General features: G+C 54.6%; 3 protein-coding genes across 3 annotated transcripts; 2 read left to right on the forward strand and 1 right to left on the reverse strand.

The window, feature by feature from the left end:
- Positions 1 to 8369: 8369 nt before the first annotated feature.
- MAA_02215 (helix-loop-helix DNA-binding domain-containing protein) lies at positions 8370 to 11432 on the forward strand (the record flags this gene model as incomplete). The annotated part of the gene is made up of 2 exons (XM_007820213.2): positions 8370 to 9230; positions 9318 to 11432. 2 exons carry the CDS (start codon positions 8370 to 8372, stop codon positions 11430 to 11432), a joined length of 2976 nt encoding a protein of 991 aa, XP_007818404.2.
- An 882-nt stretch (positions 11433 to 12314) lies between these two features.
- On the reverse strand, positions 12315 to 15836 carry MAA_02214 (nitrite reductase; the record flags this gene model as incomplete). The annotated part of the gene is made up of 4 exons (XM_007820212.2): positions 12315 to 13443; positions 13528 to 15503; positions 15565 to 15715; positions 15775 to 15836. 4 exons carry the CDS (start codon positions 15834 to 15836, stop codon positions 12315 to 12317), a joined length of 3318 nt encoding a protein of 1105 aa, XP_007818403.2.
- Positions 15837 to 17136: 1300 nt separating this feature from the next.
- MAA_02213 (ESCRT-II complex, vps25 subunit) lies at positions 17137 to 17813 on the forward strand (the record flags this gene model as incomplete). The annotated part of the gene is made up of 2 exons (XM_007820211.1): positions 17137 to 17617; positions 17701 to 17813. The coding sequence occupies 2 exons, from the start codon at positions 17137 to 17139 to the stop codon at positions 17811 to 17813; spliced, it is 594 nt and encodes a 197-aa protein (XP_007818402.1).
- Between the last annotated feature and the right edge of the window lie 110 nt (positions 17814 to 17923).

A 17923-nucleotide genomic window follows, 5' to 3' on the forward strand; every position in this document is an offset into this window, starting at 1 on the left:
CTACCACTGCACATACCATCCCTCTTGTATTCCAGGGAGTGAGCGTGTAGATCAAACCGTTGAGCTCTTAGGTCAGTCTTGCCCAGCGGCACAGCGTGGGTTGCCGATCCTGATGATTCAGCCAGTACATTGTGTATTCACAGTTCATTGACGTTGAGCACCACCCACAGGGCTCAAGATTTAGAGTTTTGGAAGCGGCCTGGCTTCAGCCCGTCATTTCTTACAAGGTTGTCGTCTTTTAAGGTCTTGGCAAGCTGGGGGCCTGCAGCCCAGTTGTTGATTCGGGCTGAACTACTCCGTAGGCACACGACCAAGTGGCCCAGAGGATCACGGAGTCAGTCGCCAGGGGCATGGCTGTAGTACAACAATACGAGCCATTCATTGTAGTAGTACATGCGTACGTACACTCTTTAGTGTGGTTGATATTATACAATGGCACAGGATATTTGGCCGGAGACTAGTATGAAACCGTCCCATTCATCTCAACCGACTGGTCAATGCAGATGCAGTGGATAGAGTTGGCGATTTGGTCGTCTTGGCTCGCTGGGGGCGTGCAACGTCAGGATAATCTTGCGTCTGCGTCGGAGGTTTCCCGAGGACAAGGAACAGCCGCCGTCTTCCTCTTCCTGATGGCGTGGACCTCTGGGCGGCAATGTTCCCAAGAGGTGCTCCGTGTCCTCCGCACGCTCCGCTGTACTACATGCGTTTCCGCCTGTGGGCCGAGAAAAATTCGTGCTTGCTTGTTGGAACGCTCTGGAAAGAGATTGATAGACGGTGTTGAGGTGAGGCTTGGCGATCTGATACGTGACACATGTTACCGAGGATTCGGCAGAGGAACTAATACAGAACAGGACGTGTAGGCTTTCTTGCGAACCACTTCCCTATAATAGACTTTTTTTCTTCATATCTGTTTGTATGTAGCAGTTCGTACACATCCACAATGCGCGGATCGTGCAGAGTATCCAAGTACATACAGTGGTGGTGGGAGTATCTAGCAAATCCAGGTACGTACCTGGCTATCGCGCCCTGTACTATAATATGCCATTTGATAGTATATGAGCGTATACTTCTGGATGGGCAAGTGCATTCCGCCACAGACTTGCCTTGCAGTGAAAAAGTAGAGTATTACCCCCCCGTGGGGAGACGGCCGGTTGTTGCGACGATCATTGCCGTTTCTTCCCCCCTTGCTAGTCCATATCGGGGTTTGGAACGAGGCTGACAGCCGCCGTCGATTTACCACACATCCAACCCGTCGCGAGAATCGCAGCTACTAGTATTTGACGGCATCAACGCCGTGCATGCATATGTACAACAATGCACGGGAGGCGTTCAGCCCTCGCAGAAACGCTCTGCCGAGGCCGTAGATTTACCTCCCAGCCCGCGATGGCCTCGGCAGCCGCGCCGCATGCAAGTCTGTCCTATGGCGAGGAACACGGTCCCCGGATCCGCGCAAGGAGTCCTTCATCAACGACTTCCGTCGGCTGCCGTCAATGCGACTCTCACCTACGGAGACGTTCCCACGGGACCTGTCGTCTCGCCCATGTACGATGACGACGACCTTGGCTAGTACTTCGTCGAAGCCCGCCAAGACCGTCACTTCCGGAGCCCAAACATGAAGCTTGTTGCGAGGATCCGGCTCCATGGCTTCCAGGGCAGCGGTAACGCATTCTTGGCGGCTACGGTAGTAGGAGAGAGAGAGCTTCATGTCAAATGCGCCTCCTTCCTGGGAGCACTTTGCTACTACGAGCACTTCATCGCACTCCGTGACGATGCGACGCACAAGGCCGAAAATGTCTTTCCAGCACTCTTTAGCCAGCTCGCTTAGCAGAGTTTGGGAGCATATCGCGAGATGCGGAAATACTACATAGTATTACTACTAGGTGCCGCGGTGCCCGGTATTTGCGCCGAGATGGGGCACGCATGGGATAGGGGAGGGGTTCGATCATCTACATACACCATCGCCCGGTGCTCCAGCTGTTGGCGAGCATGGCGAAGCACTTTACAAAAGTCACACTGGTTGTTAATAGTCTCACTCGGTATGGTGGGAGGGAGGATCTGGACGCGTGGAGAGCTGTGGCGCAGGTGCTCACATATGGATGTTGTCAAGCGGGCGGGCAGCCGGCCGAGGATTTTGTTTACTGCCGGGAATGGGGGCCCGGGATGGTGAGCTGCTGGTGAACAAGTTGGACTTGTGTCCTATATTTGCCAGGGCGCCCGAGGAAGAGTTTCGGGCATACATACATACATACGTGAGGGACCAAGTGGCCCAGAGGATTTCCAGTGTGGGGAGGTGTATCTGAGGTCCGAAGGTGTTCGGACGTAGTTGGAGGAGTGGTGAGTGTGGTGATGCTACCGTGGAATGTTCTCCGTGTCTGATGAGATGCTCACTCGCGTTGGTGTCCAGCTTCGCATGAGTCAACACGACGCTCGACTTGCAATGCAAGCTGATTGCCCTCCAGCATACTCACACGGATGCCATTGCAGAGCAACGATACCGGCCGGGCCCCAAGGACTTGGATTCCGGCATGATGGCTCATGAGGCCTACTTGCTACGCATCGTCGTCCACCGAGACGGACGCATTCCCCTCATCGCATCGTGGAGCGGGCTATACGAATGGGCACAGCTCGACCGCCGGGTCAATATGACAGGCGACTGGGTTTGGGAAGCCCTGAATAAATTACTTTGCCTCGTTATGATCTTGCAACTGGTTCCCAGGTCACTGTAGACGAAATTACGGGAGCATGTGGCTCTCTGGTTTGTTTGTCTTGGCGTGGACAGACGAACTTTTGAGCTGGCCCATGAATCGACAGCCAGGTACGTGGCTACTGGCAGGCCTCTGGGCAAGCCAGAGATGACATGCTTCCATGTTGATACAGCCTCACTTGAGTGGACAAGGGGAAGAGCTAACAAGACTATACTTGAAGATGCTGATGGCATCAAATTTCATCTAGATGCCGTCTACGCTGTCAGAAGACCGGGAGCGCATCAAGCTGAGAGACAGGCGTAACCCGCTCTACAGCCTTGCCGTCGTCTCACTGGCACAACCTCCAACATCTGTCAGTCGGATTTGGAGCGACGACCTCATAGACGAGTTCATGTCGCCCGCCTTCACAGCAGGAACCCCCCCGGCCTTTTCAAGCTGGGGTTTTCGAGCACAGTCGTCGGCGTTTCATACCCTCTTTGCCATCCTTTGCGGCCCCGGGTGGGGAGGGAGTATGCAGACTTGTCGGCTACGTTGCATTGTATCATGAATTTGCCTCTGAAATAGCGGGCTCGTCTATAACAGCGTTACATATAGGCGCCGCATTCAGCAAGCCAAATCTCTGCAGTAGCATCGAGAAGCACGATCCGGCAAGTACTACCGCCGATAGAGCCAGCGACGTGTTGGTCTCGGCGTTTGGCAGCGCCCCTTGCAGGCTGAGCGGGACTGGCGGTTGGCATCGACGAGCCTCCATGCCGACGGTATGCTCGCGGTGACTGAAGAAACGAGTGCTACGATGCCGGGACAGACCGTTGGAGTGTGGCCGCGACGATACCGCGTCTCTCGGACAGGTTCATGGCTCTCGCCCGCGCGGGCCAGCAAGGGAGTAGTATTTTCCATTGCGGCAAAATTGCTCACCCATGTACCGCATATACTCCGTACGTACAACTACAGGACGGAGGCTTATTTTATTAGCACAAAGGGTAAGGACATGGGAGGAGCGCCAGTGATTTGATCGACAACTTATCGAGGCATTGCGGAGCACGTGGTTCCTGATGCGGTCTGATACTCCGTAGACCTGCCAGAACGACCTGTGCCGGCTACATCATACGCATGTATCGTATTCGAAGGGGCCCGAAACTTCATGAACGACGGTCATTTTTATCTGATGCGGGGGTGTCCGCGGCGGGCTGGACAGGGGGCGACCTTGGAGGTGAGGAACTTCAGGCCGGCGCTGGGGAGCAACAGGACGGAGGACAATTTAGAGTGCGGTCATGAGCTTGGCATCGTGTAAAATTAGCAAGTACTGAACATACATACATGTACATACGTACCGCGCAAGAGCCATTGCTGGGCGATATGCATTCACTGTTTGACCTCGTCCCGTGTCGATTAGCACATAGGAGCCGTATACTATGATTGGAGGCCTCTGTTTCGATAACTCTGGAAATTCACGCATAAATTTCATTTTGTTTGCGTGCCACTCTGTACATTTATGGGCACGTGCAATGTGCTGAGCCTGTGCGTTGTCGTCAGCAGCTTCTGGGCTTCTGCCCGGACGATAGCCGAGCAAGGCAGAGAGAGTCAGTGACATCAATGATTGTCTTGGAGCTTCAGTTCATACCAGACCGAGAAAAGTAGCCACTAGTACCTACCAGGTACCTACCTACGCGCGCGCGCCCTGGCTCTGATGACTGTGCAACTCTTACAAGATAGGCCCGAATTCATCACGGGCTGCTAAAAGTCTAATGTATTCAATAAAAATTCCGATAACATGTCTTGTCATCGCTGGTGAGTCTGGTGACAGGTATGCATGTATGTACCAAGAATAGCATGGCTACATGTAGGGACATTGAACTAGTGGCGTACTTAAGCCTAGTGCTAAAATTTCTTGAAGATGCTCGCCAGGCGAATAAATGCAATAGCCTGATTGGCCCCTTGCCCCTAGACCAACTACTCCGCAAGCTCGCAAGCACGTCAAAGAGAGATAGATGTCCATGCAATTAGTAGTACTAGTACTCCGTAGTATGCTTCTTTTTGCGACGGTTTTTTTCCCCCTTCACCCTTTGGTTGAGTCTTGGCAAGACCTCGACTACGCCCCCTTTTCTGCTCAAGGTGATAGAAAAAAAGACGAGCAATCAATTAGATTTTTTTTTGTTCCTGGCAGTAGTAGTACGGAGGAGTTTCAGCTGACATGGCCCCCACACAACGTCGAAGGACCCGAGGAAGGCTTCATTGTTATTGCCGAGAGGTCTGTGAGGCCATGTGCATTTTACTTTGAGTTGCAGCATCACCATTTGGCCCATCCGGTGAACCAGCAGGGTCAGGCCGGGCCAATGTGTCCTGCCTGAGTGTTCCGTACTCCGTACTCCGTGCTGAGGAAAGATCGGAACAAAACGAATAAAGTGGAGACGGAAAGCCACCAGATTTTTGTTCCTGGAGATTTACGGAGTACGACTCGGTACAAAGAGTTAGCACCGCTCCCACATTCCTTTCAGCGAATGAAAAGCATGCCGAGAGGAGATGCATTAAATGGATGGGATGAAGTTGACGCTCCACACTGCCGGAGTGACCGTTGGCCAAAGGCCCTTGACAAGCCCCTTGACCATGGCCAGACGGGGCACAAACACGCGCGGATCACGAACTGGGCCACCGGTAATATCGACAGCAAGTACGGAGTACGGAGTACTACGTATTGTACATACAATTGTTGTTCGAGGCACTCCGAGAGGAGCACGGAGACAATTCCAGGACTGTAGGATCCACACAAGGATGATGGGCTGCTCGTGCGTGATTCGATTTAGGTGCGCACAACTTCTTCTCTTGACCCTCCCCTCGCGGCAATGCACACCGAAGCATGTATGCAACCGTACCCTACTGGGCTACGGAGTACGGAGTACTCTGCGGTAAATGGCACCGAGCGGCGAGAACCTGCGCCTCTGCCACAGACATTGTACTTGTTTTGTACGGGGCAATGGCCAAGGCTGAAGGGAGGCTCGAACAATGACGGTGACGGCGTGGCGCTTTGAATGTGGGCAATATTGGAGGCAAGTACTCCGTACGTAGTTATTGAGGAGCTTTTGTTCAGGTCAACTGGGTGTGATGGCCAGCAAGCGGACGAGCGGCCTTGCGAGTCAAATGTGCATTCCTGACGCTCGGTTGGCGCTGATGACATGTCTCAATGCCATGTGCTTTGAGCAGTGACATGGACTTGAAGGACTCGAGGTTCGCCAATAATGCTGGGTATGATGCAGTATGTGCAAGGACAGGCAAAAATCATCAACGCTGTCGTCCGTGCCCGTACCCCGTTGGCGCACCAAAGATGTGATTGTAACAGGCGCCGTACCGAGTACAAGGCTCCGCAGCAGCAGTACTGCATCCGTTCAACCGCTCCGGTCCACCGTCGATCCTCGGAATCGGCTTCCGGTGAATTGCATTTGGGCAGTCATTTCCTCGAGCGAAAGCAGTGTGCTTGTCTGATGTGAAGAATCAATTGAATCTCAGAAATAGAGTGATGCAGGAAAAAAAAGCAAACAACCATTTCTGACAAGACCAGACAGCGGCGCTGGTGGGGGGGAGGGGGCATGCTTGCGGGCTTGCAGACTAGCGGGTCACGCCCCACTCTGCCCGCCCCCCTGTCGCCTGTCGCCCGTCGCGAGAAGGATGGTGGAGCGTGGTCCTTGTTGGCCACGCTCTGTCACCTCCGCCTCTGACACGCTTTTGCAGTAAACTGGGGCTCGATGCTTGGCAGCCAGGACTTGGGCAGAACTGTACGCCAACAACTCTGTACGGAAGGAGAGTGGGGCCAACTGGTGGTGGCGGTCGTGGCAACGGGCGTCGTCTTTGGCTCTCTTCTTGGTCGCTTGAAGGAGACGCTTTGGGTGGTCCTGCCACCTTCCAACGAATCCGCGAGCACAGAGGAAAGACCGTTGGACTAGTATTCAATGTTCAATGTTGGCGCGTGCTGCTAGTATTAGTGGCTCTGGACTTACTCCTACAAGATACTTAATTGAGGCGCCCAGCAATAGATAAGTAGTATCTGAATACGCTCCGTACTGCGGAGTAACTACCTGCCTGGCAAGTATCTGGCAGGCACTCCACACGTCGGCAAGTACTTGGTAGGCAAGTTCTTCGTAGCTGGTTGCGGGCAAAGGGTAGCCGCTGAGCGTTACAGAGGTACCCGTGTTCCCTCACCCAGCCCGTCAAAGGACAAGTCACCAGCTTGGCACGACGCCAGCTTCCGGATCATACGATGTTGTTCCCTCCCTCCGGCATGTGCCGCCACCCTTGTGCCCCGAGCCCCAGACGCCATGGGTACCCGGGGCACGTCGCGCACCCTGGTTATGCTGCTTGCCACCATCAAAGTTCGCCGCCGTCGTCAGGAACCTGGTTCAGGACCAGGACCATCTGCAGGCTGCCGCAGCGCCGGCGTCTTGATTCACATCCCTGGTCTGGTACTCCGTCCTCCGTAGATGATCCGTGGTCCGCACTCGGTATGGTTGAAAGTGGCTTTGTACCACCCTAGGACCTTTGCGTGCGGGAGTACGGGAGAACGGGAAGAGGGAAGGAGCTCTGCGTCGTGCCCATTGAGCCCCGTTCTTTGCCTCCAGAGCGCAACATTGAACATTGACATTGAAGCACACACCACCCACGAGACCCGTGAGACCAAGACACTGACCGAGAGACAAACGAGAGCATTTCTGCAGTCCTGCTGCGAACCCGGCATCGATCCATGTCGACCTCGCCCAGATTTGCTTGAATGGTTCTGCTGCTGCCTGCCTGCCTGGTGCTCCTGCCCGTGCTCCTGCCCTAGCCTTTGCCTCCAGTCTGCTGCTGTCGCTACTGGCGCTTCCTGTCGGTGCTAGCTCCGTGCTCTGGTACGGAGTACATGTACCGCTGCAGAATTTTGACCGGGCATTCGAGTTTCTTCCAAGTTTCCTCGTTTCGGTTGGGTCCATTCATTCCAAGTACCGATTCGAGTCCCAAGTTTCCCCGATTCTGCATCCTCAAGTCCGTGAGCTTCGTTCTTTAGGGTGTTGTCTTGCCGTCTTTTTTGCATCCAAGCGTGCTCTGGCGTTTCTCCGGTCCTGACTGAGCCTTCGATCTGGATCTCCAATCTCAAGTCCCATGCCCTCCCCTCATCCAGCTTTATCTGGAATCGGGCGAAGCGGGAGTTTGGACGACCACAAACCCAACCCCAACACCATCCGCCATTGACGCTTCCTTTTCTTGTTTTTGAATCCGGGCCAAAAGATAATAATCCTCGAGCGCGTCAGTCGATTTGCCGGCCAGCTCTCCAGCAGATCCTGCCCAGTTGCATGGCACGCGCGCTTCTCATTGGTGCCTCGACGTCAGACTCTACCCTGCCACAGCCGATAGTCGAACGACTGTCAGCCCGCCGTCATTCGATTCCAAACCGCACCACGCACCACTTCGTGTCTTCCTCCCCATAACCCTACATTTCGTTTGCTTGCGCCTGCCACATACCACGCCTTAGCATTGCCGAGCTGTTGGACATCTACTAGGAACTATTGCCTTGTGCCGGGAATTGCAAAGCAACGATCCAACACCCCCACCGGCATCTGGCCGCCTGCCGCCCGCCGCGCCAGGCCATTTCCCACGACTAAGGAGCCCGTCGGCGAGCACTTGAGCTCGTGCGCCAGTGTCATGGCCGACGAGGACACTGCGAACCATTTTGGGTTCGAGGACCCAAATTTCGCTTTCATCAACGAGTCTGCTGCGGCGACAGAGGCTTCGGCAAATCCCTCATCCCTAGCTGAGGCCGACCCCAGCGCCCAACAACAACAGCATCAACAACAACAACAGCCGCCGCAGCCGCAACAGCAGCAACTCTACCCCCCATCTACGAGCACATCAAACTGGGACTTTCAAGCCACGCCAGCGTACGACAACGTCGATATAGGCGCAAGTACCGCGCCAACAACCCAGCCCGGCGTTAGTGCTCCTGCCTGGTCTTTTCCTGTATTTGACCAATCCCCGGACGGGCCGTTTAACTTTACTGGCTTCACACCATCAGATGTCAATTCGAACGTCGTGTTCGGAGGCCCGAATGCAGAGGCTCTGAACACTGCCAGACAACAAGCTGCGGTGCCAATGTCGCCAGCTCTTCAGCAGAAATTACGGAACATTGCGATGCCCCCCCACCTTCAGTACAGCTCGCCCAAGAGTGCCTCAAGCCCGGATTCTGCTAACAATGACTCCAAAGGAGGCACCGCCTCGTCACCAGAGCAAGGTGATGGATTGAAAAGGGATTCCAGGAAACGAAAGGTGTCGTCGGACCCAGAAGATGAAGACGACGTCGACGATGATGACAAGCCAGTCAAGAAGACCGCTCACAATATGATTGAGAAGCGGTATCGGACCAACATCAACGATAAGATTGCCGCCCTACGAGACAGCGTTCCCAGCCTGCGGATTATGTGCAAGAGTGCCAGGGGCGAAGATACCACAGAGGATCGAGAGGAGTTGCATGGGCTTACACCGGCTCATAAGTTGAACAAAGCAACGGTATATTCCATCCTTGCCCCTTGTGTTGTTTGGACATGAGGCGATATGGGAAGAACTAGAGTCACTGACAACCATGGTCGTATGCAGGTCCTAAGCAAAGCTACTGAATATATTCGGCATCTTGAGAAGCGAAATAATCGTCTGCTGGAAGAAAATGCTGCCATGCAAGCCCGTATTGCCGCTTTCGAGAAGCTGTTTATGGCTGGCGCTATGAACGGATCTATCAGCCCCATGCAACATCCTCCCACTCCTATGCAATATGCTCAAGACAACCCGCAACAATTCAGCAGCTCGCCCATGGGCACTCCCCAACCTAGCAACCCAGCATCTTCTGGCATGATTCAGGTACCCGACGACATGAAGAGAATCATCTCGGCCCAAATGGCTGTCGGTCAGCCGTACCCAGTGCCCCAACAATCCTTCCGCGGCGGCAACCCTTCGATGATGCGACAGCAACAGATACAACAGCAACACCAGCAAGCCCAGCAAGCCCAACAAAACGGCTTCTTCCAAGGCAATCCTTATTTTGGAAAGCTCATGGTGGGCTCTCTCGCTGGTCTCATGATTATCGAGGCTGTGCGAGAGTCGGAAGCTAGCACGGAAACGACAGAAGGACGTGGTCTCTTCGCCTTGCCACTTCACCTGCTTGGGTCCGTGGCCTCAAGTCTTGATGTGCACATCATGGGGTATCATGCTCTGTCGTCTTTGAAGACTCTGTTGCTGTTGGGCACATTTCTTTGGATTTTTGTGCCCTCCTTGTTTGCTTCTTCCGACTCAAAGTCCAGGAAGCCACAAGCCGCCGTGCTACGCAAAGCTCCATCCTTGGCATCCTCTATTCAAATCCGGCGACAGGCTTGGCTCACGTCAATTCAAACTGTCTGGGTCCCTCGGCGCAACTTTTTCCTTGAAGCCGCAGCACTCATTTTGAAGGCGATGAAGCTTAGCTTACGTAATGTTTTCGGAACTCACGTTTTCCACATGCTCACAGGGATGACCCGGGAGCAAGAAATCGCCAGAGTAAAGGCCTGGTCCATTGCCTTGGACTCGCAACTGGCAGGTGGAGATGTGGACATTTGCAAGAGCCGATTGGTCTTGACTCTGCTTGCATCTGGCACCTTGCCTGACACTCCCATCCGGCTCATGCTGAAGGCACTCCATATACGTGTTCTCCTGTGGCGAGTGACCAGCAGCAGAATTGTGCAGGCAGGTGTGAACATTATTGCTGCAGAACTGGCTAGGTCAAAGTGGAACGAAGCCCGGCAACTAAACCAACTTCTTGCTCAGTTGCGCCGTGGGGACTCGAGTTCCGTGCCACATGACGACGAACTTCCTGAGCATCTTGTCGCTTTGGTCGAACAGGATTGTGATGATGTTCTCAGCCCGCAAGTCATTCAGCGTGCCCACAACTTGGCCTTCAACATGGATACAACCCACAATGTTACGGAACCCATCGACAACATGGATAGTGTGGTCGATGATGTTGCTATAAGTTCTCCCTTGGATGCCGTGGCTGCATGGTGGTCCACCCAGGTTTTGCACCGCGTCCTTGGCGATGCCCTGGATAGGGACGCGCCGTCAAAACCAGATACGGCGGAAGGTGCCATCGACATAGCCATCCGTGTGTCGCCGATTGGCTCATATGCTCAGATGCGCGCCATATTGGCTCGTGCCGTGCTTGTGAAACAGTCTCGTGGAGCTCATATTGCAGCCGCGCTGCAGGCTCTCAAGTCAGACAGGCTCACAGGCCCATTCTCGAAATCGAATCTGATCGTCGGCCATCGATTTGACGACTTTTCAGCCGACTTTTCAATTGCTTTGCGATGCGCCATGGCCATTGCACATCTTACGCGGGTGGCGAGCACGCCCAATGCCAAATTGGCCAATGTGGACTCGCTCAACTCCATTGTACGACCCGAAAACATGGCATGCATGTCCTTACTAGGATTCACTTCGGTGATGGAACTCATGGATTACTTACTACTCCACAAGGACCACGACCAGAGCATTGAGTTCATTCTGGAAAAGCTCGCCGCAACTCTGCGTCTATGGGTCGGAGGGCAATTTGCGAGCCACTGTGGTATTCATGCTGAACTACGGCAGCGGGTGGTGGAGAGATGTCTCGCGGTTACGAAGAGCTTGGTTGGCATGGAAATAGATACTGGCTACGGCAGTATGAGTGATGACGAGACCGTGCAGGAATGAACCAAAAAAAGGGCAAAAGTTACGGAGTAATGGGGGTAATTGGCGTGGAATGGGAGAGGTCTGGCTGGATATTCACCATGGCGTTCTAGGGGCGTTGCACAGTCTGCACAATTCATGATACTCCACTTGATAGTTTTCTTTGCACAAAGGTTTCGGTTGAATTGTTTTTTTGTACTACCACACACGCATGCCAGGTAGCTTGGCACGGGGATAACGAGTTGACGAGTCATTTCATTGTGGAACTTGGGAGACAGTTTGGGTCGAATGGGTAGACGTTGGTGGGCAACGGAAAGGAGGGTTGGAATCCTAGAGGTTGCGATGGGCTCTCCCCAGGATACGGACCTGTCAACTGTGCATTTTTTAATTATACTTTATTTCCGTTTTCTGGAAAAAGAATATTTGTAATACTACTAGCAGGCTAGTGTGGACTCTGTTCGTACACATGGGACTCGGTTTCACTGAACGCTGGGGGGGAGGGGGCGAGTCTGGGTCGCTTAGTACTTTAAAATTATGCATGACCGGGCGGCCATGTCCATGGGCAATGCATTCATGCATGATTTAAACATGATGGTATTCTCATGCCCCATGTACATGATTTGATCAATGTTCAATAGGGAGCAGGAGTACGGAGTACTGTGCTTGATATCCGGGGTGTATCTGTACCAGACTTGAGTACTTAGTATGTACCAGCTACCTGGCACTTTAGGTACTTAGGCACATGCATGTAAGCAGATAGTAGTATCTTTCTATCGGTCTATAAATAAAACGGCCGCTGTACGTGGTACTCCGTACTCCGTAATAATAGCCTTGGACGCAATATAACATTGTGTCTGTACGGAATATGTATGTTTATGCATATATATCAAAACCAATGAACCGTAATCACCAATCCGGTGCACTCCCACAACCTCCTCCACCAGCCATGAGCGCAGGACGGGCACTTTCCGAGCCTGTTCCGTCGGCCGAGCCGTCGAGCGTCCCGTTGACAGCCGGCTTGATCCCGTTGACTCTTCGCGATTTCCTCCCCACGAGCTGCATCTTCCTGTCGAGCTCTGCAAAGGGCGAGTCGCCGCTCTCCCCCTTGCGGACTCTCCATTTCGTAGTCCCCAGCGCGGCGTCCAGCTCCTCCACGGGTGGCAGTTTGAGATACAGCAGGCCGTCCTCGCGCGGTTCCACCGAGAAGGTAGCAATCGACAGGGAGCCGTCGTTGCTGCAGGAGCCGTCCCTCATGTCAAAGTTGCGTTTGTGGTGCGGGCACGAGATCCAGGGCGCCGCCGACTGCTGCCCGCCGCCGCCGTTGTCGTTGTCGTTGTCGTTGGAGCACGACTTTGCGGGATTGTGCCCGACCAGGCCGTCCGAGAGGACAAAGGCCCTCTTGTGCGGACACATTTGCTGCGTGGCGTAGTATCTGCCTCTGAAGCGCCACACGGCGAGCTGCGTGTCGCCGCGCTTGACGGTGGCCGAGATGCCGTTGGGGAGCTCGTCCGCGCCGTCAAAGTAGACGGCCTCGATGACGGGCTCCCACGCCGTGCTGGACCACCGGCCTCCCATGCCGCCAAAGTCCTGGGCCGCCGGCTCCTTGGGCCAGTAGACGGGGCGAGACTGGCCTCTGTCCTGCTCTGTTTCCATGCTGTCGACTGTGTCGGGCGTGTTCTGGAACTGCTTGAACCGGGCCACCATCTCGGGGTTCCTGATGGCCTCGGCCCATTCGTCAAAGTAGCTGGCCACCAGGCCCTTCATCTGCGCTTCCAGCGAGGCGCAGATGCCGAGCTTGTCGTCGAGGATCACCTCCCGGAGGTACTTGATGCCGCCGGGGAGGCTCTCGAGCCATCTCGCCGTGCGTTGGAGCTTGTCCGCCGTGCGGATGTAGAACATGAGGTAGCGGTCGAGGATGGGGACCACGTCTGCGGGAGGCACGTCCTTGGCGAGGAGCTCAGAGTGCTTGGGCTTGGCACCGCCGTTGCCGGCGACGAAGATGTTGAACCCCTTCTCTGTAGCGATGAGACCGAAGCTGCGGATCTGTGATTAGCGGGTTTGTCTTGACTCTTGAGGATCAAGTACAAGTGGGAAGAGGAGGAGGAGGGAAAGAACATACTCCTTGTTCTGGGCTTCTGCACATTCTCTTACACAGCCGCTCACACCACCCTTAATCTTGTGCGGTGCCCTGATGCTCTTATACCTCTCTTCTAGCCTGACAGCCATGCCTACGCTGTCACCGATACCGAATCGGCACCAGGTCGTGCCTACACAGCTCTTGACGGTGCGAAGGGACTTGGCGTAGGCGTGGCCAGACTCCATGCCTGCTGCAACGAGTTTGCTCCATATATCCACGAGGTCCTGCTTCTTGGCGCCAAACATGTCGATTCTCTGGCCGCCGGTAATCTTGGTGTACAGGTTATACTGCTTGGCCACCTCACCAATGGCGAGCAGCTTGTCTGGGGTGATTTCGCCGCCCGGCACGCGCGGCACCACAGAGTAGGTGCCGTTGCGCTGGATATTGCCCAGGTAGCGGTCGTTTGTGTCCTGCAGGCCGTGTGTGGTTTTGGCCATGACGTGCTGGTTCCAGAGCGAGGCCAAGATGCTCGCCACGGCGGGCTTGCACATCTCGCAGCCGGAGCTGGTGTCGTCGTTGCCCGCCTCGCGCATCACCTCGCGCAGGGACTTGAGCTGCTTCACGCTGATGATGTGGTACAGCTCCGCGCGCGAGTAGCTGAAGTGCGGACAGAGGTGGTTCTTGACCTCGTTGCCCATGGCCGCCATGGTCTTGTTGAAGATTGTCGTGACCAGAGGCATGCACCCGCCGCAGCCCGTGCCGGCCTTTGTGCATGACTTGACGGCGCCCAGGTCCTTGCATGAGCCGTCCTTGACGCAGTTCACGACGTCGGCTTTGGTGACGTTGTGGCAGGAGCATATTTGCGTGTCGTCTGGCAGGTCATCGCCGTCGTCGCCGTCGCCGTCCCTCTTGGCGCCGAGGATGAACTGGCTAGGCGGGACGTCTAGCTCCTTCATGGTCTTGACCATGGGGACGACCTTGATGTAGTCGTTTGTGTCACCGATCATCATGCCGCCGAGGAGGTATTTCCCGTCGGACGTGAAGATGTACTTCTTGTAGATGTTCTGGAAGGGGTCCTTGTAGGTGAGCGTCTTGACCGTCTGCGCTTGCTTGGCCGCGCCGTTGACCAACTTCTTGTACTTGGCAGGAAGATGGGCTGGCCCGTCTCGGTCTGCGAAGAAGTCGCCGAAACTGGCGACGTTGACGCCCAGGAGCTTCAGCTTGGTGCTCAGGTCGGGGCGCTTGAATACCCTCGGCGCGTGGAGCTTGGCCTGTGTCAGGTTAAAGGCCAGGACCTCGGCCATCTCGACGCCGGGGGCGATGAGGCCGAACGTCTGGCTTTTCCAGCTTGCGCACTCGCCAATTGCGTAAATGTCGGGTTGGCTGGTTCTCAAGTCATCTCCGACGGCGATGCCTCCGCACCGCGGGACACAGTCGAGCCCTGAAGCCCTGGCCAGCTCGTCCCTCGGAGTGATGCCAATGGCGAAGCACACAGTCGAGCAATCCATCTCCTCGCCGTCTTCGAAGACTACACCCACGACGTGATTCGCGCCATCGACCTTGATCTCCCTCACACGCCTGCTCAGCATGACGTCTAGGCCAAGATCACCGACCTGTTGCACAACCATGCCCCCTGCCTCCTGGTCAAGCTGACGGCTGAGCACCCACCCGTTGCGCTCAATCAACTTGACGGAACTGAAGCTCTCGAGGTCCATCATTGCCTTGGCGGCTTCAAGACCCAAGAGCCCGCCGCCGACGACACATCCCGTGCTCCCCTTGCGCTCGGCAGCAAAGTCGATGAGATTTATCAAGTCGTCAATAGTTCTGTAGACAAACACGCCCTTGGCGTCGCAGCCGGGTGTGTGGCGTGGCAATGAGGCGTGTGAACCCGTGGCCAGGACCAGAATATCGTAGGGGAGGATGTCACCATTTTCACATGTGACTGTTTTGGAGGCCGAGTTTATATATGTGACCTTTGTGTTGATGTGGTACCCGAGCGAGACGCTGGCTTCATCGTACTGCGCCGCCTGTTAGATGTATCCCATTTTCCCATTTCTCTTTGGTTCAGCAGCGACATACCCATTGCAGAGGATTCATGTACAGGTTTTCGACTTTACGGTGCTCGAAGAAGCTCGTCAACCCGACGCGATTATATGCCACATGGGACTCTTCACCGAGAACAGTGACTGTGTATTGTCGTTCGTGGGCATCATATTTTAACAATTTCTCTCTAGACACCAGGGTCAATACTCCTTTCATAGCGGCCGAGGGAGAAGAAGAAGCACGTACATGAAGGCTATTCCTACCATGCCCAACCCCACAACCACTACTCTCTTCTTGTCCGTCGTCATTCTGATCTACAGTTTTCTGCAGTGTATTCCTATGTGACGACGATTACCGACAAAGAGAGTGAAGGAAAGAAGGAACAAGCAAAAGACAAGAATCATCAACCAAACAAACAAACAGAAAAAGACGCTTGTTCTTGACGGTATATGGGCCTCATATTTCCAGAATCAGGTGACTGTTGTATCTCGAATCAAACATCTCCGGAGCTTGACGCAATGTTCCATTCGCAACCACAGTCATTGGCCCTGGCTGCTCGCAAGTTCGCCATGCAGCGATGGGATGATGATAAGCGCGGGGGCCGTGTTCCTGATAAAGCATGTCCAATCATTTCGAGGCTGATTATCCGAATCAGCAAGATTCCAGGGTCCGCGGAGAAGGCCCAGTGCCGCGAGTCGAGAACAGGGTTTGATCGATTCTGGGGAACTGTCGGATGTGTTGGATCCGGCTGTGCTTTTTGCTTTGCTCATCTTCCTTCAGGTTGCATCTTTGTGCGAAACGGGTTGACTTGCCCGGCTCTCTTTATTTTTCAACTTTGGAAAAGTTCTCCTATGCGTATAGCATAGATTCCAGTCCCTTCGATTCATTGTATTCCTCCTCTTTTTCCTTTTTTTTTCCTCTTCCAAACGAGACGTCTCCTCGGCACCTGCGCTCAGATGTTTTATCGTCATGATAATAGTGGACCTTGATAGGGAACGACCGCGTCGTTATTTGATTGGCTGGCGTCTTAGTCGCCGCCTCCGTCTTATCTACAACGACTACGAGGAACCAGCGGACTGGAACCGCATGAGGTGATTGATTGGCTTGGTGACATGTTCTTCAAAATTCAAGCTATAAAACCCTCCCTTGGAAACCTGTACAGTAAGTACGGCGTCGTGAGTTTTTGCGACATAAACCCAAGCGGTTGTGCGCCATCTGCCAACACAAAGTGCACCATCATAAGGGACAAAAAATACATTGTCCATATAGAGGTAGAAACTCCCAGGGCCTACGGCAGGCTGCATGTGAAGCAGTATCCGCTTCGCGCAAAAAGTATAGACTTGATGCACCTTGAACGATGCCCATATTTCCCGCTGATGACCGCCTCGGGCGCCGTATAATCCAACGTGACGATTGCACCGGGTACTCGATATACATACATACCAAGTACAATGTGCCCCTCCTTCTTTGCCCCTCCAGCCAACCCTCTCGCGCGCGCCTTGTACTCGGCCCACCCATCCGCCATACATTAGGTACATACATTCTACAGGAGCAGCTCTCCACAACCACAACCACAACCCATCACCACACTCACTCAAGTCTCACACCATGGCATCGGCATCGACATCGCCCGCCCAGCCTCAACCGCCATCTCAACCCCCCGACGCATCATTCCGCTTCCCCCGCGAATACCACTTCCCTGCCTTCTTCACGCCCCAGCCGAACCTCACCACGCACCACGCCCAACTCACCAAGTGGTCCTCCCTCATCCTCTCCTACGCCAAGCACCACCGCCTCTTCAAGCTCTCCCTCTCGTCCGCCTCGGACTCGGCCCTCTTCTCCAACCGCCGCATCAACCGCCGCCTGGCGCCCGCCGACATCCGCCAGGTGATCGACTTTATGCGCAAGGACGGCAGGGCAGAGTACGCTGGCGGCGACAAGGCCAGGGACGGAGACGTCGTCTACGTCTACTGGAAGAAGCCCGACGAGTGGGCGGCCCTGGTCGAGGCCTACGTCGAGGACACCGCGCAAAAGGGCAGCGTTCTGACCCTTTACGAGCTGACTGATGGGGAGGGAACGAGAGGCACAGGTACGTCGCGTTTGATGCGCCAAATTTGCTTGCATGGCCCGGGAACCTGTCTGGTGCTAACTGCCTGCCTGCCTGCCTGCCAGAACTACACGGCATGGACAGCGAGGTCCTACTCAAGGCTCTCAATGTTCTCGTCAAGCGGGGCAAAGCTCAAATATTTGGTTCCGAAGACTCTCTAGGCGTCAAGTTCTTCTGATTGATTACGGCTATATCGTGCAACAGGCAGCATATACAAGGATTTGTTCTTGTCCCATTGGCACCGAGACACCCGCAAAACAAACAAAGACAGCCGCCAACCCCCGAAAC

The sequence above is a fragment of the Metarhizium robertsii genome, assembly GCF_000187425.2.
Source record: "Metarhizium robertsii ARSEF 23 chromosome Unknown MAA_Scf_1, whole genome shotgun sequence".
NCBI lineage: Eukaryota > Fungi > Ascomycota > Sordariomycetes > Hypocreales > Clavicipitaceae > Metarhizium > Metarhizium robertsii.